Below are 22,050 nucleotides of genomic sequence, written 5' to 3'. Positions count from 1 at the left end.
TTACTGGCTTACTCTGAGCCAGATTTTTGCTTACTAAGAAACATGGATGATACACAATACCGTTATGTTCACCTTTTGTTAATTTAAGCCTTCTGTAAAAAACAAGCTTTGTATGTAATCTGCCATTTGGAGCCACGTGTTGAAGTTAAGAGTATTATGTAAAATACAGTTCAAGCTGTTTTTCTCAGTCCGTTTTGCTGGAAGAATGAAGAAAGGTCAAAATGTTGGGTTGGACAGCAGAAGCAAAGATAGTGTCACCTGAACAAATCCAGCGGGTTAGAATATTACTAAGTCTGTACTAAAAGACATTTCTTCTGTTATTCTGGTTCTAGGTCAAAAGCTTAAGGACAATCTAAAACAAGCCAATCAGTTATACTCTTAACTTTACATTAATATATATGTAATATAAAAAATCCAAACAGCACACACACACACCCCATGTAAAACATTGCTTTAAGTTTTAATGTTTATTTCCCCAAGACAGCCTAGCCTGCATTCTACTTGGATAAATTTTACAAGCTAGTTTTCTGCTGCTTCTAGTTTTAAACTTTAACCATGTTTCTGATGACAAGGAATGCTGCAAAAATACTCTAGTTCAACAAAGAGTTATGATCACAAAATAATTTTTATCCATTCTACAGTGTTTCAGAATTACCAGTTGATTTTTAAACACAAAGTAGATATAGATGCTAATGGTGGCTAATCTGGTATGTTTCTTATAGCAAACTGTTGTTCATGCAACACTTGTGCTCAAAGGGGAAGGCACAGGATTTCCTACAATGAGCCACCTTATAAAGAGTTCTTTTTGTACAAATTAATTTATGTCACATTTAATTTAGTGTGCATAACCTCAAAACTGAGGTATTATTCCAATTTATAAAAACCACTTGCATAACTTTTATGCAAGTTTTAAAAATACAAAGTTTTCTCCCTAAAGTGGCTCAAAATAGATTGTTCATGGCTGCCTACATCTAAGATAAAAAGATTCTAAAACAATTGAACAGATTAGGCATATTATTAAAGGTGTTCAAACCATTACTTGATTTGTACATCTACTCAAACCTCTTCATCGGTCTTTATTCAGCAGTACATATGCACCAAATTCCATTTTAGAAGTTTCCATATCATTTTCATAGAAAACAAAGTTTGAAAACAAGTAACATTTAAACACAGCACGGTATTCTACCACAACTGAAACTTTTTTCTTCTTCTTCTTTACAGGACTCAACAAAATCTAAAAATGAACTATGCTGTAGATTTACCTCATGCAAAGATCTTTATGTTATCTCTGAAAATGAAAAGGATGGCTTTTTAAAGCACATTTTACTGTTTTATACTATTATGGTAACTTGTGTACTGCAACACAGTCTATTTTGAGGGAAATTTATGATTTTTTTCATGCAAAAATCTACACAAATTAGTTTTGATGATATGGAAAGCTTTTCATAGCATCAAACATTCATCTGGTGCAAATGCACAGGGAAACCTTCCTGAAAAGTTTTCTGACTTGAGAAGCAACTAAAAAGCCATACTAGGTAAAGTAAATAAAAACTAAAAAGAAAAAAAAAGGAGGGTGGGTGGGAAAAGGGAAGAGGGGGAATAGAAAACACAGGCTGCAGAGTAAACCAATGTCTGCTGCTAAACCGGTCTTTGTTTTCATGTCCAGTGTACATTAACACTTATGATCTCACTTTGATGATTTACTAGGTTTGTTATCAGCCCCCTGAAGGCGAATCAAGCTTGCATGCGTTCACATACAGCACCACAACCATACTCTCGTACACAGTCACTCCAGGACTAGGAGTCTGCTTCATGAGTGAAGAGCCCTAGATTTGAAAGATGAACCTGACTCCCTATCACTGAGCCAGACATTCATTCAACATTGTCCATTCACACATTGCTTCATAGCAAGGCCTGGGCTCGTTTTCCTTTGACTTATATGGGCATCATATCCTCTTTTATGCTTACAAGGCTTGAAGATGACAGTACTGCACTTTCCCCTCAATGGATACAGAGTAAGTCAATGTTCCTTCTCAGGCACGGAAGATCTGTGACCTGTAGCCCTTTTTACTTTGAACAACCTAAATAAGCATTCATGTAAAGTTTTCGTTACATTTTGCCACTCATTCTCACTCGCACCCACTCGCCATCTTGACCTCATTTGGGCATTTTCTGTGATTCCAAATGAAATCTTCACATTTTCTTTCCCGATTTAATGCAGCAGCAGATCCCATGAGCCAAGCTTGATGGATCAAACCTTTTTATATATATGTATATATATATATATATCTCAGTGCTGCATTGTACCTAACTTCCACAACATCTTTCTAAAACTGGAACCCTTCTGTTGGTACATTGGCAGATGAATTGAAACCAAATGTTCCACCTTGTATTGCCTCTGGAACAAGGCTAGGATCTTCATCAATCTAAAGGAAAAGAGAAAACGCAAGTGATAATTAGTTTTAAAGGCTATATAAATAGCATTATAGAAATATTCTCATTTCCCATTAAAAAAAAGTATGAGAAAGATGAGGAGAGTGAACACTGTCCCACCATCTCTTTAGAAAGCTGAAACATTTTGGGGTGTCTGGGTGGCTCAGTCAGTTGAGCGCCCAACTCTTGATTTCGGCTCAGGTCATGATCTCACGGTTCGTGGGATCGAAACCTGCTTGGAATTCTCTCTCTGCCCCTCCCCTGCGCACACACTCTCTCTCAAGATAAATAAACTTAAAAAAAGAAAAAAAAAAAGGAAAAGAAAGTGTGAATATTTTGTAAAGGCTTTTTCTTAAGGGACATCAAAATGAGAGGGAACTTAAGAGAATATGCAAGATAGGTATCTTCCAAAAGAGTGAAATATAAGAAATTAGAGATGGTCTTTTATATCTCAAACTGAGATGTATAATTTCTCTTTTACCTGGGCAAATAGATAAAAGTTGATGACTTAATTAAAAAAATTAGGGGAACCTGGATGGTTCAGTTAAGTGTCCAACTTCGGCTCAGGTCATGATCTCACAGTTTGTGAGCCTGGAGCCTGCTTCGCATTCTGTGTCTCCCTCTCTCTCTGCCCTCCCCCTACTCACGCTCTGTCTCTCTGCTTCTCTCTCAAAAATAAACAAACATTAAATAAAAAATTAAAAAAAGAGAAATTAATGCTGTCACTTTTGCAGAGTAAATGTAATCTTTAGATACTTTTCTACTAGCAATTGGAGACAAATGACCTTTGGGCTTAAAACAGTAAAATAATAGCTATGCTATAATGAATAAATAATATTCTATATGCTCTATAGCTAAAGGTTCTTTTTGAAATACCACAAAATCACTGATTTACAGCACAGTTCCTATAAATACGCATTTGATTTGAATTATTCTTTTCACAATGTAAGAGAGTAACAAATAACTTCATGTTGAGGTATTAGAAATCATAAGGTCTTGTGTGTATCTATTTGCAAATTAGGACTTCCAAAAATCCAATTCTAAGACATGTGATACAAGATACCCTTAAGAGAGTATGTTTTTCTGGATTTTAGTTCTGATTTATTTAAATGGCATTACATTCTAAACAGAACTTAGCTTGATCATCTGTAGGTAAATAGTCTATAAATTTTTTTCCCAGTATTGTTTTTGTCAGGTTAATGTTCAAACCGTATATACTTAACAAAATGTTTCATTAACACTGAATTTTTTTTTTTTTTTTTGATAATGTGGAAAGGTTGGGGGTATTATGACTTACTTATTCTTTGAAAAGTTGAGAATCATCAAAAAAAAAAAAATCCACTGGTGGCTGTATCTAATTAAAATTTTCTTTTCTTAAAAATTTTATTTATTTTTTTAATTTATTATTTTTAATATTTATTTATTTTTGGGAGACAGAGAGACAGAGTGCAAGCAGGGGAGGGGCAGAGAGAGGGAGACAGAATCTGAAGCAGGCTCCAGGCTCCAAGCTGTCAGCACAGAGCTCGACATGGGGCTAGAACCCATGAAGTGCGGGATCATAATCTAGGCCGAAGTCAGATGCCTAACCGACTAAGCCACTCAGGTGCCCCTAGTTAAAATTTTTAAAGGAATAACTGCTTTTAGGTTTATTTTTCCAAAGAGGCAATACTGAAAATGAGTTAATACTTTAATTTCAACTACCACATACTGACAAAATGAAGATACTTTTGTATACTACACTTTACATTATACAGTAACTTAACTTTCTCAATGATTTATTGTTTCCATTTTATCTATCCTCATATTTATTTTTGGTCACCTACTAAAAATAATAGTGACAACATCTTTAAGTATGGGTTAACTAATTCTTGTCATAAACATTATAGAATATACTAGTGTCACTGCTTTGTTTACAAACATGTTATGCTATTAACTATAAGGATATCAAGTGAAAATAAATTCTGACTTGTCCAGTGTTAAAAAAAAAATCCTTATCATAACTCAGTAGCAAAAAGACAACCCAATTAAAAAATGGGCAAAAGACCTGAGCAGACATTTCTCCAAAAGAAATATAAAAGGTACACACATACATGAAAAGATGCTCAATATCACTCGTAATTAGGGTAATGCAAATTAAAACCACAATGAGATATTACCTCACAGACATTAAAACAGCCATCACAAAAAAGACAAGAGTTAACAAATGCTGGTGTGGATATGGAAAAAGGGAAACCTTGTGCATTGTTGGTGGGACTGTAAACTGGTACAGCCACTATGGAAAACAGTATGGAGGATTCCCTCCCCCCAAAATTAAAAATAAAACTACCATATGATTCGGCAATTGCACTTCTAGGAATATATTCAAAGAAAACAAAAACACTAACTCAAAAAGACATCTCCACCCCATGTTCATAGCACATTATCTACAACAGCCAAGGCATGGAAATAATATAAATGTCCATCAACAGATGAACGGAAAAAGAAAATGTGGTATATATACACAACAGAGTATTATTCAGACTAAAAGGAAACCCTGCTATTTGCAGCAACATGTATCAACACTGAGGGCATTTAATGCTAAGTTAAATAAATCAGACAGTGAAAGACAAATACCATATGCTCTAACTTATATGTGGAATCTAACAAAACAAAAAACAAGCTCATAGAAAAGATCAAACTTGTGGTTACCATAGGTGGAGGGTGGAGGAAGAGAAAAGTGGAGGAAGGTAGTCAAAAGGTACAAACTTCCAGTTATTAGATTAAAAAAAAAAAAAACAAAGATACTTTACAAGCAAACCTTTCAGCATCACTGCAAAATAAGAACATTTCATTCTATTTTTAACTATTAATGTCAATACATTTGTAAAAAAAAAAAAAAAAAAAAAAAAATCCTTATCTTTTTTTGCCCTTAGAACTAGTACTACATTTTAATGCCCTGAGGGACTTAAAAAATTTTTATTTTTATTTTTTTTCTTGAAGGAGAGAGAGACAGAGCATGAGTAGGGGAGGAGCAGAGAGAGAGGGAGACACAGAATTTGAAGCAGGCTCCAGACTCTATGCTGTCAGCACAGAGCCCAATGCGGGGCTCAAACCCACGAACCCCAAGTTCATGACCTGAGCCGAAGTCGGACGCTCAACCAACTGAGCCACCCAGGTGACCCTGAGGGACTTCAAAATACTAAAATATTTATGTTCCTGGAGGTGACCTTACTACTACATACTTAATTCCATTCCAAAAAAATATATACATGTATGACCTGCTTACTATATTTCTAGATTTATGTTTATACATAAAACTAAGAAAACTATAAAATTATTAAATACATCATCTGAAGAGAAGAACTGGTCAATGATCTCATAGGCCAACTTGTAGATGTCTTCATTTTCATGATTTTGAAGCTGTTCAATTTTCTCCAGTCCTGCAAGAAATTTTATGAAGTGAAACAACAGTAATATTTAAAATTCAGTAACAACAACAACAAAAAATTACATTACTCTTGGGACCACATAATCTCAATTTTTGGATTGCAAATCTGATTTTTAAAGAATCTATTCTAAAGGTGAATCTTAAAAATAAAAAGGTTTTATGCACAAAGATGCAGCATATTTATCTTAAAAAGTTAACAACTTGAGTGTTTAAACGCATGTAAATGTTTAAGCAAGCAAAGGGGCACCTCTATTCAGAATACTACATAACCAATGTGTATAAGGAATAACAACATGGACTGCTTTTGTTCGTTACAAGTTAAAAGCAGATTCTCTCTACTTTCTAGCCTCTGTCAAGTTTTTATAATGACCATGTATAAAAATAATGAAAATAATGGTGATTAATAAATATGAATGTTAAGACATCTGTTAAGCATTATAGAAAATGATCAAGATGAACCATAGTATTTAAGGAGAAGCTTCCCTATAAACATTAATGAGTTTTTTAAATCATAGGCAGAAAAGAATATATAAAAAGTGATATGCAAATTGGATCTTGTTTTGTTTGACAGGAGTAATAATTTTAAGGCTTCTGAAATAAAGTGAAATTGCCCTTTCATGAGTGTTCTTCCTTTATTGCTTACAAGGGAGAAACTGTTACGGGCTCATTTCTCACTCTATACACACTTTGTGGGCCTGCACTTCCAAGTGAAAAAAATTTAGCTAGGAGGCCTGGCTAGCTCAGTCAGTACAGCATGTGACTCTTGACCCCAGGGTTGTGGGTTCAAGCCTCATGTTGAGTATGGGGATTGCTTATGTATAAAAGCTTAAAAAATAAATAAAATCTGAAAAGAAATTTAGCTACTAAGATAGGTGAGGACCTGCAAATCTACAACTTCATTTCTTTTCTGAGCTTTAGATGCATAGAATTAAAACACCTGTATGATAATTCCACCAGACGTTTCATGGGTACTTGAAACTTAAAATGTCCAAAACACAATTTGTTATTTGCCTCTCCTCAACTGAATTGTTCGATCTACTGTATTCTTACTTGGTGATAATAAACAACGTGAAATCTGAGAGAAAGCCCAAGTTCCCCTTTCCCTCCATACTCTATCATCAAATCTCAAAACCTCAAAGTCTATCCATTTCTTGATGTCATCATTTATTATGGCCCAACCGCTGTATACTTTCCTAACGGGCTTCCTGCCTCTTGTCTCCAATGGTCCCAATCTCCCTGCTATCCATGCTCTATTTAAATATACCAATCCCCCAGGTAAAATCTTTCAATGGCTTGTAATACCCTGGGGCAGAATCCAATGGAGAAGCCTAAAAATACAGATTCCTGGCCTTACGTCTAGTGATGGAGGCAAGGCTCTGATCTACATTTTAATTTTAATATATAAAAATAAAATTTTTAATAATTACAATGTTTACATGGTAAAAAAAAAGTAGTAAAAAATTTTTTAACTATGTTTAATTTTTCTGGTACTCAACTTCCTAATTAGGTTCCCTAACACTATTCTCCCTCTTCTGTTTCTAACTTGATAGTTAGGCATTATTTTTCTGTTGCTCTAATTGTCACGTTAGTAACTTTAAACATGCTTTTCTTATTAAATTCACTTTCAAGCCTCTGAACTCCACACCAAGCAAACTGAAGATTTGGTTCTCCTACTCTTATAGTTACTTCTCCTTTCATTTACTTCTCCACTTGTCAGAAATCCCTTTCCTTTTATGCTCATCCACGTTGGTAACATTTACATTTTGTTCCATGGCTACACTTGAGACTTCTATGTTCTATCTAAATGGCAATTCTAAGAGTTGAAAGCTAAGACATGCTGTTTACATTCTGGGTGGCTCTGGCACACAGTCACGTTTGGGAACCACTGACCTATAGAATAAAGAATCTGCTGTGCTACAGAGCTTCTGTAAGACTGCAGACGCCTGGTGATTGGCTGTATCTACAGCCTCATCTTTAGGCAGCCATCTACCCCGTACTTTGTGATTCAGCAACACTGAACTACTTATTATTTGCTGAATGCTAGGTCTCACCTCAGACTTTGCTCATGGTGTTATCTCTGCCTGGAACACCTTTCATCCCTTTTTACTTTATTAATCCTTATTCATCTCTCAAAATCCAGCTCAGGTGTCACTTCCTGCTTCTTCCAGGATGGATAAGGTATTTCATTTTGTTGTACATTTCTATTAGGGTAATTAGCACATTAAATCAGTTCATATTTATCTCCATGACTAGACTACATGCCTTGAGGGCAAGGGCTGTGTCTTGTTTACCACTGTTTTCCCAGTACCTTAGCACAGTGCCTGTTCAATGCATGGCAGCAATTCAATTACCTAAGCATATGCAAGAAGCTGAGCAGGACTGTACATATAGAATATAGTATTTACTTTATTCTGTTACTTGATTATCTGAGAAAAATACAGAAGTGCTACATTAGTCAGAAAATAAAAGTAGTTACAAAAAGAACATTAAAATGTGAAATAATAGCCTATAACTTACCTCCACATTCTTCTATAAGATTGGCTATGGTTTCCGCCTCATCTTCAGCCATTTTTAATATATTACTTAGTCCATCAAGTACTACTTGCACAACTTGTGCATCTTTTACAGTCAGCAAGTTGCAAAAAGGTGGAATAACATTTTGTTGGATTAGATAGGCCACCTGAAAAATAAAAACACCATGACATAATAAGTGAACTTTGTGTACCAAATGATCTCACTGAAATAATTCTGACTTTAAAATTTTGAGTAGGAAACATGACCTCATCTTTCAGGTTATGTTAGACTACATTAGACTATTTTATGACTTTATTGTTAGATAGTTTTATTATTAGATTCCTTCTCTTTTAAATGTAGTGTTCACTTTTCTTGAACTTAGAAAAAAAGTGAAAATGAAGGAATCACTCAGCTTCATATGAAACATATGCCATAAAAAGTATTTTCTTCAAAGATCCTTTCCTCTCCTTTAAGATTAAGAAATAATGAAATCTGTTAAAAGGCTGGATTTTTTTAAAGTTACAATCGTTTGTTGTTGGAGTATTCAATGTGAGAGTGCTACAACATTTAGTGCCCTCATAGCCACCTTCAATTCACTATTCAATTGGTTCAATTCAATTTTCACAATATTTTTCAATCATTTTATATTTTGTTATGCTGTTATTACCATGTACTATTACTTATATTCTGCTCTGGATTCCTTGCTCACCACCAGTCTACAGCTCACTTGTGACAATTACCAGCTTATTGTGTATCAGCTCTAAATTCACCCTTTTTACCTATCTGTAAAATTTATCTGAAACCTTTAAAACTCATTTTATTCTTCTAGTTTGGCACAATGTTAACCTCTGTCACCCACACAACTCTAGAATGAGTGCCACTTTAAATTTTACAACCTAGGCACCTCACATTCCTTTCCCTAATTTCTAGTCTCAGCTTTTTGGTTTTGGTTAGTTCCCTGCCTTCCTTGCTTTGTCTGCTGCTGATAAATTTTTCTTGTTGTTTGCTTTCTTTTTATTTTTGATGTTCACTTGTTAGGAGAATCTGTGAAGTTGTTTCAGTCTGCCCTATTAACCTAAAAAGTCCTATTTTTCCCTAATACTGTTTAAAAATAAAAAACCAAAATCTTGACTACATGTGCTTTGATCTTACCATGGATTAGAAAATTCTTAGAGGCTAAGATGGTATAAAGAGAACACTTCTCATCTATGAAATATAACTAAAGGAAGTCAAGGTGACACTTTTATATGGGGTGAAAAAAATTACAGAATGCCTGTTACCTTGCTATTATTTTAAATTAGGATTTAACTGAAATCTAAATCTTAGAATTATCTGTACTGTTTTATTTTTACCAGTTTTGAGAAATAAATAAGAGCTGAACTTACTTGATCTTTCCTCCCACTAATTGTTAAGTTACTTATGGCCCAAGCAGCTTCTTTCTGAGTGCCAAAATCCCCCTGTAAAATCAAAGGATACAAACTTCAATTTAGGATATTGGGAAAAAATGTTGTCTGAAATTATTTTCAACTGTTTATTTCCCCAGGTTTTCCTCTAGCCTTTCTATATGCATATATAACTTTTAAAAGAACTTTTTAATGTCTATTTCTGAGAGAGAGAGAGTACATGCACAAGCAGGGGAGGGGCAGAGAGAGAAGGGTACAGAGGATCCAAAGCAGGCTCCAATGCTGACAGCAGAGGAGCCAATGAGGGGCTTGAACTCATGAACCAGGAGATCATGAACTGAGCCAAAGGCGGGTGCTTAAGTGACTGAGCCACCCAGGTGCCCCCATAATTTTCATTTAAGAAAAGCTTTTCAACTCAATTTGCCCTAAACAAATGTAGACTCCCTTTTGCAGTCTCTCCTAGCAACAAACTGACTTGATTTTACTGTTCAGTTAGATTAAATGAAGTCAATGATAAAAGGGAGGGGAATGTGCATTTCACTTTAATCAAAGAAATGTCAAGTTAAATTATCCTTTTAAACACAGTTTTAAAAATGATAATGTCCACCATTAAAATATATTTAAAAATCATTTAACAAGTCATACATATGATTTAGCAATATACTTAGTAATACTTAATAATATGAAGTTCTCATAGGTGAGAACCTTTGAGAATTTACCAAGAAAATAATTTAAAACCAAGTAATACTATGTATCTTTCTATATATTGTATTAGAAGCAATACTAGTCAAAAAGTAAAAGCCACTAAAATTCTCAACAGTGAAATAACTAATTACAATAAATCTAAATGGAATAATAACCAGTTATTAAACATAAAGAAGACTAGCGGGGCATCCGGGTGGCTCATTTGGTTATGCGTCTGACTTCGGCTCAGGTCATGATCTTGCAGTTCCTAAGTTCCAGCCACTTGTGAGTTTGAGCCCCATATTGGGTTCTGCACTGACAGCTCAGAGCCTAGAGTCTGCTTCAGATTCTGTGTCTCTCTTTCTCTGCCCCTCTGACACTTAAACTCTGTCTCTCTCTCTCACTCTCAAAAATAAACGTTAAAAAAAAAAAAAAAAAAAAAAAAAAGACTAGCAATCTGGAAAAATGCTTGTAATTAAGAAAAAACTTATGTAAATATGAGGAATAAAAATTAAAGTTGCAGTGGGCATCTATTTTTATACATCAGACCGATAAAATCCAAATATCTGTCAGTGGTAGGAGTGTAAAACAGTACAATCTTTACAGACAGGGATGAATATTATACAGCAAAATTTACATATATGTCTATCTGTAATTCTAGTATTCCCTCGTAAAATACTGAAAAAGAAAAAAAACCTTAATCTTAGAAACATCTCAAATATCATAAAATAGTAAGGTGATTGAATACATTATAGTACATCCATATAATGGAGTATCATACGTAGGTATAAAAAAGGATTAAAGAAGCTCTCTATATAATGCTATGGGAATGATCTCTGGGATACACATTTTTTAATAAAAAAAAGCAATACCATTTGTGTAAGAAAGGGTGGGAATAAGCAAATACAAAAGCATTTGCTGATATTTAAAAAGAAACAATAGAATAACCCCAAAGCTAATAAAGATGATTATCTGTAAAGAAAGGAAGAGTATGTGAAAGAAATGGAAATTAGATCTTTGTGTATGTACTTTTAAAACAAGGCATACATTTTTTACCTGGAAACTATATAACCATTTGCTTTATATAACCAAAAAAACCCTAAACAAAGAAAAGTAACAATGCAGTGAAGAAATGGGCAAAAAACATGAACAGATGATTTTCCAAAAACACACAGATAGATAACAAGACACATGAAAAGATGCTCATCATCACTCATCATCAGGGAAATACAAATTAGAACCACAATGAGATACTGCCTCACATCTGTCAGAATGGCTAAAAAATTAACAACTCAGGAAACAATAGATGTTGTCAAGGATGTGGATAAAGAGGAACACTTTTGCACTGCTGGTGGGAATGCAAACTGGTGCAGTCACTCTGGAAAACAGTACAGAGATTCCTCAAAAAAATTAAAAATAGAACTACCCTACGACCCAGCAATTGCACTACTAGGTATTTATCCAAAGGATACAAGAATAGTGATTTGAAGGGGCACATGCACCCCAGTGTTTATAGCAGCACTATCAACAATAGCCAAAGTATGGAAAGAGCACAAATGTCCGGTGCTTGACAAATGGATAAAGATGTGGCATATATATACAATGGAGTACTACTTGGCTATCAAAAAGAATGAGATCTTGCCATTTGCAACAACACAGATGGAACTAGAGTTTATTATGCTAAGCAAAATAAGTCAGGCAGAGAAAGATAAATATATGATTCCACTCATATGTGGAATTTAAAAAATAAAACAGATGAACACAGGGGAAGGGAAGAAAAAGTAAGATAAAAACAAAGAGGGTGGCAAACCATAACAGACTCTTCAATACAGAGAACAACAAAAAAGAACAAAATAAAAAAAGAACAAAAAATACAGAAAACAAACTGACAGTTGCTGAAGGGGGAGTGTGTGGGGTTAAATGGGTGATGGACATTCAGGAGGGCACTTGATGGGATGAGCATTGGGTGTTAAATGTAAGTGATAATCACTAAATTCTATTCCTGAAATCATTATTATACTGTATGTTAACTAACTTGGATTTAAAACAAATAAAATAAACTGAGTCTTGACCCACTCTGCAAACAAAAGAAAACAGAAATAATCTAATTGTATTTCATGTTGGTGACTTAGCCACACATGCAAAAAATCATTTCAAGTGATACATTACTTTTAAGTACATCACTGATGGAAAATATCCTAAAGACAAAAAACCGTCAAGGAAATCTTAGAAGTGGAGTAGTCATGTTGTTAGTGGCAATGTGATTTTGTTATTTTGATAAATTTTATATATCTCAATATATATTGCAATCTTTTTATAAAGATTCCAGCATAAAAGAGATAAAAATATAAAATCGAAGAGAAAATAAAAACAGTTTACCCTAAATACCCAGTAACAGCTGATAGTTTCCTTTCATTCATGATTCGTTTCTTATGAATTCTTATGTTCACAAAAATACTATATATTTTCTACTTTTTTTTAAAGTAGGCTCGACGCCCAATGTAGGGCTTAAACTCACAACCCTCATATCAAGAATCGCATGCTCCACTGACTGAGCCACTCAGGCACCCCTATCTTCTACTTAAAAACAACAACAACAACAACAAAGAAACAAACCCAGAACCCCCTGATCCCCTATTTTGTTCACTCAGGCCTAAAAACAATGACAACCTCATAACAATGGTCATCTTTAGGACCTGAACTATGGTCCTTAAATACTATCTGCTACCTAAAAGGGCATCCTGGAGAGTCTACATCAGAAAATACACAAAATAAGCTTGAGAATCATGTCATATTCAAAGGTAGGAAGCTCTCATAAACTACTGAGGAGATGTAAAAAAGACACAGGCACTAAATTTAAGAGGTTCCCATTGGTCAGGGACAATTTGTTAAAAAAAATGACTACAAGATATAAATTCGTAATTTCCTAAGGACACTAAAAACTCCACCTTAGTCAACTTTTGAAGTTGTTAGGGAACCATGTTATTCTAAAAACTGAGTGATAATGAGAATTTACCTTGTCTTTCTTATATGAAACATATTTTAGAGTAAACCAATAGCTGATAGTTTTTTATTGAAAAATCACAGGTAATACATAAAGAATGATAGAATTAGAATGTCACCATTTTGCAGTTCCTTGTAAAATAAGGGATCCATGCAATGATCATCAATGACTGATTACCTAAAAACCCCCAGGCAAAAGATTGGTGGATAGGTTTATAACAATCAATTGCAGTAGGCTGAGAACACCTGAGCTCACTCATCAATCTGGAACAGGAGATCTAGGACATCTGGAGATACAGGACAAACAGTATGTGTCTTCTGATGTGAATCATCAGGAAATACAGAGTAGTGCATTAAGCCTTGCCTAAAACACTGAACCTGATCTACCAGTCTACAGGAAACTAAGCCTTTACTATCAGCTTGTAGAAAATATGGAGGGAAAGAAGACAGAGGGATCTTCTCTTTAATTACAGATCAGTGTTCAGAAAAAAACCCTCATGCTGTGACTGTGGTCTCTTTCCCAAACATTAAAGTAAGTATGAGAGATGATATAGCATCCAATTAAATAGCACACTTACTTGCTGTTTGATTTTGGGCAAATTTATTGGTCTATACCATAGTTTGGAGCTACAGTATTAAATGAAGTAATATATGTAGAGTGATGAGACTATGTAAGCATTTATAATCAGTAATAATTATGACCATGAACATTATCATCAGTAGTAATAATAATGTATTTTTAATAAATCCCAGGATGGTAATTTTGGTAAAAGAATGATACAGAAGAAGGGTCAGGGGTTCCTAAAAAATGTCTTTTATATATAAAAATCAATGGGTTCAAAGTTTTCATGTTAATACTACTTAACTATACTATTCATGCCACTGTATAGGTTCTAATTAAACAAACAGAAGAGTGTATCTGTTAAATTTAAACCCTTTTCTTCTTACCCAGATGCATGCAAGAGGATTTTCTTACCTTATCCAAAAGATGTATTATCATTGGTACAAGATTGGCATCAATTACTGCTTGAACCTGCTGCTGATTTCCTGCAGTTATGTTAGAGAGGAACCACACTGCTTCCTGCAGAACAAGACTCTGTCAATATTTCTCATTAAAAATTAAAATCTGCATCTGACCTAAATTCAGTATGTTTGCTACAATGTCCAAATGATTTTATTATGGACTGAGTTCCATAATAAAAATTTTAGGAATCTCAACTCCTCTATCCCCTCCTATATTTTCTTTGGACAAATTGTTTATGGCCCTGATCCAACTCATAATGAACTAACCCTTCTGAAGAATTCTTAAGCAGTGTTCCCAAACATAGGACTCAAAAGAAGCTTGGCTGAACAAATACTAAGGAATTGATGAGCTATAATACAGATACAAATCCTGAAACTACTGTAAATGAGACTTAGCATCCCCCTCACATAATGTGCTTTATTCTCTATTCTATTGTGATCGAGAGTGCTCGCCAAAGTTGGGAAGTCTCTCAATTATCCATGATGATGGAGACCCAAAAGCTGAAAGAGTGGGTTGTTTTAGTATACTTATTTGTAAGTCATTCACTGCGCTATTTCTCTCAAGAGCTAACGTGGCACCAAATGTTTGATTGCTTCATTGGCCCACCTTAATGATCTTTGTGTGCCACCCTTTACACTACAGTGCTGCTACTTTTGCCAAGATGATGGTAGTCAGGTGTTTCACAAGTTAATACATAATAAATAGACACTAAAACCAGTTAGCATGAAATAAGACACAAAATATCTACCTACCTATCCTACATAGGATATTATAAAAATTATGGTAATTTATCAAACTTAATAAATTTATTATATTTATCAATGTAAAGGGAAACATTTTCTCTGTTAAAAATTAGGAAACAAGTTTTACTCCACAAACTATTAGTATTAGCTAGTGTGAAGTAGGCTCTTTTGGATCAGATCACAGGGCCATGTTTGATGAACCTGTTAGAGATTTTAGGGTGCTAGGCTACTTAGGTGAGCTGTTCTTGGGTTATAATCATCGGCAACGTTGTAATCAACAACCCATGTATTTTTACAACAGCCTCAAATGCACTCCGATATCAGCATCACCAGTCAGTGCCCCCTTTCAATAGCCTCCATGAGCGCACACACACACACACACAAATGGCACACACACACACTCTATTGTCTATAAAATATTAAGCTTAATAACTTACATATCAAAAGTTTCCAATCACACAACATTCAACACCCAATTATCTCTATTTCATCATTTCCAAGAGAGCCAAATCTGCACTGTTTACTACCGGTTTTATATACAGAAAATCATAAAGATCCATGATATAAAGAGAAAAATATTCTATCTTCTCTGGATATCTAGCTGATGGTTTTATATTAGTAATCATTACAGATACTTCTGAATCCCTAATTTTATGAAAACTGCTGATACTTTATACATTATTATTATTAAGTAGTATTTAAAAATACTTACTTTATTAATTTTCTCTTTGGGATGTGTCAGAAGTGCTGGGAAGTGTGAAAGAGCATCACAGTTCAAAACTACTTGTGTTTGCTCATCAGTTCCAGTAACAATGTTGCCCACAGCTCGAAGTGCTGCAGTCTGCAACAAAAGATTTAATGAGATGTTCTATTATGAAAGATACATTCTTTCATTCACGCCAACTATGCTTTTTGAGCAAGTTGTGTCTGATACAGATTTAGGAACAGAGGAGTGATTAGGACAGACAGGATTAGGGAGTTTACATTATTGTAGAAGACAGTCAACAAACAAATAAGGATAATTTTGGATAGTAAATTAGGGCCATAAAGACAGGAAGACAGTACTTTATATTTTTGATTCAGTGTTTCAACAAATTACAAAACAAAAACACAGTGCTCTTCTGAAGGAAAGCTGCTTACTATGAGATTTCAGTATTGTACGAATTTGAATTATCAATTATTTTTCTGTTGTTGTATTACACCATTTTCTGTCAAGTTACAGTTTTCTCGGGGGGGGGGGCAGGGGGAGCTAATTTTAATATTTACAAGACAAATGATTCCGTTTTCAACCCTCAATTGAGATATAATTCATATTAACATAAAATTTACCCTTTCACAATGTACAATTCAGTGGTTCTTACACATTGAGTTGTACAACCATAACTAATATAGAATTCCAGAACATTTTTATCACACCAAAAAGGAGTATCTGTACCCACTGGTAGTCACTCCCATTTCCCTCACCCCCCAAGGGTTCCTGACAGCCACTATAGTATGCCTGAGACATCTCTGTTGATTTGCCTATTTCAGACATTTCATATAATTAGAATCGACAGTGGGTGGCCTTTCTGGTCTGACTTCCTTCACTTAACATCATACTTTCAAGGTCCATTCATGTTGTAGCATGTATCGATGCCTCATTCCTCTTCATGGCCAAATAATATTCCACTGTATGGATATGTCATACCACCATTTCCACCTTTTATTTAACCATGCATTAGTTGACGAACATTTGGATTGTTTTCACTGTTTGGCTATGGCAAATAATAGTGCCATAAGCATTTGTGTGCAAGTTTTTGGGTGAACAGGTGTTTTCAGTTCTCTTGGGCATCTACCAGTGAATGGAAAATGCTGGGTCATATGGTAACTCTATATCTAACTTTTTGAGGTACTATTCAAACCGTATTCCAAAGAGGCTGTACCATTTTACGTTTTTATAGCAGGGTGTATGGATTCCACTTTCTCTACATCCTTGATGAAACTTGTGACTGTCTTTTTGATTATACCACCCTGGTGCATACAAAGTGGTATTTCATTGCAGTTGTTTTTTTTTTTTAAGGTTTATTTTTGAGATAAAGAGAGCGCAAGCGGGTGGTGGGGGCGACAGAGGATCCAAAGCAGGCTCTGTGCTAACAGCAGTGAGCCTGATGTGGGGCTCCAACTCACGAACCATGAGATCATGACCTGAGCAGAAGTCGGAAACTCAACTGACTGAGCCACCCAGGTGCCCCTTCATTGCAGCTTTGATTTACATTTCCTTCATAACTAATAATGTTGAACATCTTCTCATGTGCTTATTGATCACTTGTAGATCTTTCTGAATAACTATTTAAATGTTCAATGTTTAATGGGGTTATTTGTCTTTTTATTGTTGAGTTGTAGAAGTTCTTTATGTATTTTAGATAGAAGTCACTTTTCAGATATATGATTTGCGAATATTCCTTTCCATTCTTTGGGTTGTCTTTTCATTTCTTGATGGTGTCCTTAGAAGCAGAAGTTTTTAATTTTGGGGCGCCTGGGTAGCTCAGTCAGTTGAGTCCCCAACTTCAACTCAGGTCATGATCTCGCAGTTCGTGAGTTCCAGCCCCGCATCCGGCTCCATGCTGACAGCTCAGAGCCTGGAGTCTGCTTCAGATTCTGTGTTTCTCTCTCTCTCTCTGCCCCTCCCCCACTCACACTCTCAAAAATAAATAAACATTAAAAAAAAAATTTTTTTTAAGTTTTTAATTTTGGTGAAGTCCAATTTATCTACTTTTCTCTTTGATTGCTTATGCTTCTGGTATCATATGTAAAAAATTGCTGCATAATCGATTATCACGAAAATCTATTCTTATGTTTTCTTCTAAGAGGTTTACACTTTTAGCTCTTACATTTAGGTGTTTATTCTGAGCTAATTTTTATATACAGGAGTCTAATTTCATTTGTTTATAGGTATATATTTAGTAAGTCTCAGCTACATTGTACAAGTATAGTTGAATCACTACTTCCTGAAAAGACTATTCTTTGCTAAGTGAATTTTCTTGGCACCTTTGTTAAAAATCAACCGATCATAAATGCATGGGTTCTTCTGGACTCTTGATTCTATATGTCTACCCTTATGCCGGTATCACAAAGTCTTTTTCACTGAAACTATGCAGTAAGTTCTGAAAGTGAGAAGTCCCCAACTGTCCTTTTTTAAAGTTTGTTTCTGCTATTTCTGGGACCTTTGTATTTTCATATGGATTTTAATATTAGCTTGTAAGTTTCTACAAAAAGGCACCTGGGATTTTAACAAATTGAATTTAATCTGTAGGTAAATTTGGGGAGCACTATCATTCTAACAATACTGTCTTCTACTCCACGAATGTAGATGTCTTTCCATTTATTTAGTAAGTCTTTAATTTGTTTTAAAAATGTTTCTAGTCAGGTGCCTGGGTGGTTCAGTCGGTTAAGCATCTGACTCTTGGTTTCAGCTCAGGTCATGATCTCACGGTTCATGGGTTCAAGCCCTGTGTCAGGCTTTGAGCAGACCGCGCAGAGCCGCCTTGGGATTCTTTCTCTCCCTCTCTCTCTGCCCTTCAGCTGCTCATGTTCACATTCTCTCTCTCTCTCAAAATGAATAAACAAAGTTTCATAGTGACCCAGCTTCTTTAACAAATAAATTTAAGAGGGGAAAGAAAAATAAAACTGTAGAGTAACAGGAACATAAAAACAAAGCTACCAAATGCAATGTCAACCTTGTTTTGATATAGATTTCATCAAAGTGTGGGAAAAAAAATGAAGCAATCAGTAAAATTTGGATACTGATTGGATTCTAATATTAACTTTCTTTTTAAGTTTATTTATTTGAAAGAGACAGAAACAGTGCAAGTGTGGGGGGGGGGGGGGCGGGCAGAGAGAGAGGATGAGAGAGAGAATCCCAAGCAGGTTCCACACTGCCAGTGCAGAGCCCCATATGGGGCTCGAACCCACAAAGCTATAACAACATGACCTGAGCTGAAACCAAGAGTCAGACATTTAACTTACTGAGCTACCCATGTGCCCCTGATTTTACTAAGATTTAAAAGATACTCTAACAGTACTGTGATTATATAAAAACATACAGCCTTATTTTTTAAGAAAAGCTGATGAAATTATATACTATCTGGGACGTGTCGAAATAATTTGATGGGGGAAGTAGGAATATAGAGGAAACCTACATGGAGGTTCATTACAAGTATTACAACATTAACTTTGAAAGCTGGCTAAAGAAAAATTCCAGCCCTATTTCTGAATGAAGTCCAATATTAAAACTAAAGATGCATTCTGAAAAAAAGAAAACAAAAAACAGACCAAATACCCATACCAAGATATAAGTATTGCACTTAAGAAATGCAAACTCAAGGGTACCTGGGTGGCTCAGTTAGTTGAGCGTTACCTTTGGCTCAGGTCATCATCTTGTGGTTCGTGAGTTTGAGCCCCACATCAGGCTCGCTGCTGTCAGTGTAGAGCCTGCTTCGGATCCTCTGTCCCCCTCTGTCCCTCCCTCACTTGTGCTCTCTCAAAAATAAACAAACATTAAAAAAAAGTTCAAGAAAAAAAAAAGAAATGCAAGCTTAATAATACATATGTATACGAATATTTATTTTTTAAAGTTTATTTTTTTTTAGTAATCTCTATACCAGACATAGGGCTCAAACTCACAACTCTGAGATCAAGAGTCACATGCTTTTCTGAATGGGCCAGCTAGGTGCCCTAGTAAGAATACTTTAGTGAACCACAAATAACCCTAAATGGCAAACTACTCTATTAATTCCTTCTGAATTCAGCTCAGTGTTCCCTTTTTCTTTAAAGTGTTTTACATTTTAAGATAGTGTATCTCCATTCTAACTGTACATGAGAAACATCTGAAGAGCTTTTTAAAGCCCAGGTTTCTAGGAAATATCCCAGATTTACTAAAACAGAATCACCAGGGGTCAAGCAAGGGAAATAAAAAAAAAAATTTTTTTCTTTAAGCTTCACAGTTGATCTTAATGTCCACCCAGGGTTGAGAAATAGTGCATTAGGTTAACGGTTTTCCTTATGCTATTATTGACCAGACTGTAAGTCATCATAAGATGAAAGCATTCTATTTACATCAGAAGGGTAGGGAGAGAGCTTGCTGTATATCCCTTTACCACTGCAGTTTGACAGTTACTGCTCATAATATTTGTGTGAACTTCTCACCCTCTCTTTTTTGGCTCTTTCTAGATGGCTTGGGATAAATATTTATATGGAAGGATTTAGAAATAATAAAAGGATAAAAAGTTAAGAAGATTTTAGGGGTGCCTAGGTGGCTCAGTTGGTTAAGCTTAACTATCCAGCTTCAGCTTAGGTCATGATCTCGTGAATCATGAATTTGAGTCCCACATTGGGCTCTCTGCTGTCAGCTCAGAGCCAGCTTTGGATCCTCTGCCTCCCTCTCGCTCTTTGCCCCTCCCCCGCTCTCTCAGAAATAAATAAAAACATTACAAAGAAAACAAAAATTTGAAATAATTAAAAGGAAACAATTTAGGAAGCTCCTGAGCAGCGTATTTCAGTACAAAGCCTTTATCACAGTGCCAATGAAGTTAAGCATTAACTAAACTTGCCAGGTGCAGTATGGCTGTTAAATAAAAAGGGGAAAAAAAGGAGTAGGGTAGGCAAAAAGAAACAGGACAAAAAGAAAAAATTAAAATATCAGTACTTATTTCAGATGCCACCATGTTATCACATGAAATTTCCTAAGAAATTCTTAGAAATCAGTAATTAACAAAGGAGTTGACCTGGGATGGGGTTTTTGGTGGGGTGGGAATAGGGGGACAGGGAAAGATTCTTGTTGACTTGTAGTAATCTTACCCCATTTTCTCTTTTTAAAAATTTTAAAAATTATTAAGTAGTCTCCATGCCCCACATGGGACTTGAACTCATGACCCTGAGATCAAGAGTCCCATGCTCTACTGACTGAGGTACCTAGGTACCCCTCATTTTCTTCATCTTTAAAATGGGGATATAATTGGGGTGCATGGGTGGCTCAGTTGGTTAAGCACCTGACTTTGGCTCAGGTCATGCTCTCATAGCCTGTGAGTTTAAGCCCCACATCGGGGTCTCTGCTGTCAGTGTGGAGCCTGCTTCAGATCCTCTGTCTCCCTCTCTCTCTCTGGCCCTCCCCTGCTCACATTCTCTCTCTCTCTCTCTCTCAAAAATAATATACATTTTTTAAATATGGGGATATAATTAATACCTCACTCCTTTCAAAGATATGTTCTTACTTTATTCCAAAAAGATATCTGCACCCCTATATTTATTGCAGTGTTATTTATAATAACCCAGATATGAAAGCAACCCAAGAGTCCATCGATAGATGAATGGATAAAGACATGGTATATACATAAAATGGAATATTAGTCATAAAAAGATGAGATCTTGCCATTTACAACCACATCGATGGACCCAGAGATCATGCTAAGTGAAATAAGTCAAAGACAAAATACCTTACGATCTCAATTATATGTGTAATTTAAAAAACAAAATGAACAAACAAACAAAACTCAAAAAAAGATCCATAAATACAGAACAAACTGATGGTTGCCAGAGGGAAGGGAGGTGGGGTGATGGGCAAAATGGGTGAAGGGGAGTGGGAGAAACAGACTTCCAGTAACTGGATGAGTAAGTCATGGAATACAGAGCACAGCATAGGGAATACAGTTAATGGTATTTTAATAGCATTGTATGGTGTCAGATGGTAGCTACACTTGTGGTGAGCATAGCATAACATATAGAGAAATTGAATCACTATGTTGTACACCTGAAACTAATGTAACCCTGTGTCAACTATACTTC

General features: G+C 35.3%; 1 protein-coding gene and 1 non-coding gene across 4 annotated transcripts in view; both read right to left on the bottom strand.

Moving 5' to 3' along the window:
* Positions 1–441: 441 nt before the first annotated feature.
* Positions 442–22,050, bottom strand: part of KPNA4 (karyopherin subunit alpha 4) — a 67,946-nt gene continuing 46,337 nt past the window's right edge. For all 3 annotated transcript variants that reach the window (XM_060639101.3, XM_060639102.3, XM_078432196.1), the window contains 6 exons: positions 15,944–16,072; positions 14,441–14,545; positions 9,760–9,831; positions 8,378–8,540; positions 5,758–5,852; positions 442–2,426 (listed from right to left, as the gene is read on the bottom strand). In XM_060639101.3, the coding sequence (XP_060495084.1) occupies positions 2,328–2,426; positions 5,758–5,852; positions 8,378–8,540; positions 9,760–9,831; positions 14,441–14,545; positions 15,944–16,072 (663 nt within the window). In that variant the 3' untranslated portion in view covers positions 442–2,327. The remainder of the gene's footprint in view (positions 2,427–5,757; positions 5,853–8,377; positions 8,541–9,759; positions 9,832–14,440; positions 14,546–15,943; positions 16,073–22,050) is intronic.
* On the bottom strand, positions 15,400–15,730 carry LOC132684500 (small Cajal body-specific RNA 7). The gene has a single exon (XR_009612709.2).

This window comes from Panthera onca, chromosome C2 (assembly GCF_046562875.1).
Source record: "Panthera onca isolate mPanOnc1 chromosome C2, mPanOnc1 haplotype 2, whole genome shotgun sequence".
Taxonomy (NCBI): domain Eukaryota; kingdom Metazoa; phylum Chordata; class Mammalia; order Carnivora; family Felidae; genus Panthera; species Panthera onca.
Note: the sequence above shows the minus strand (reverse complement) of the source record. Positions and strands in the feature narration are given on the sequence as shown.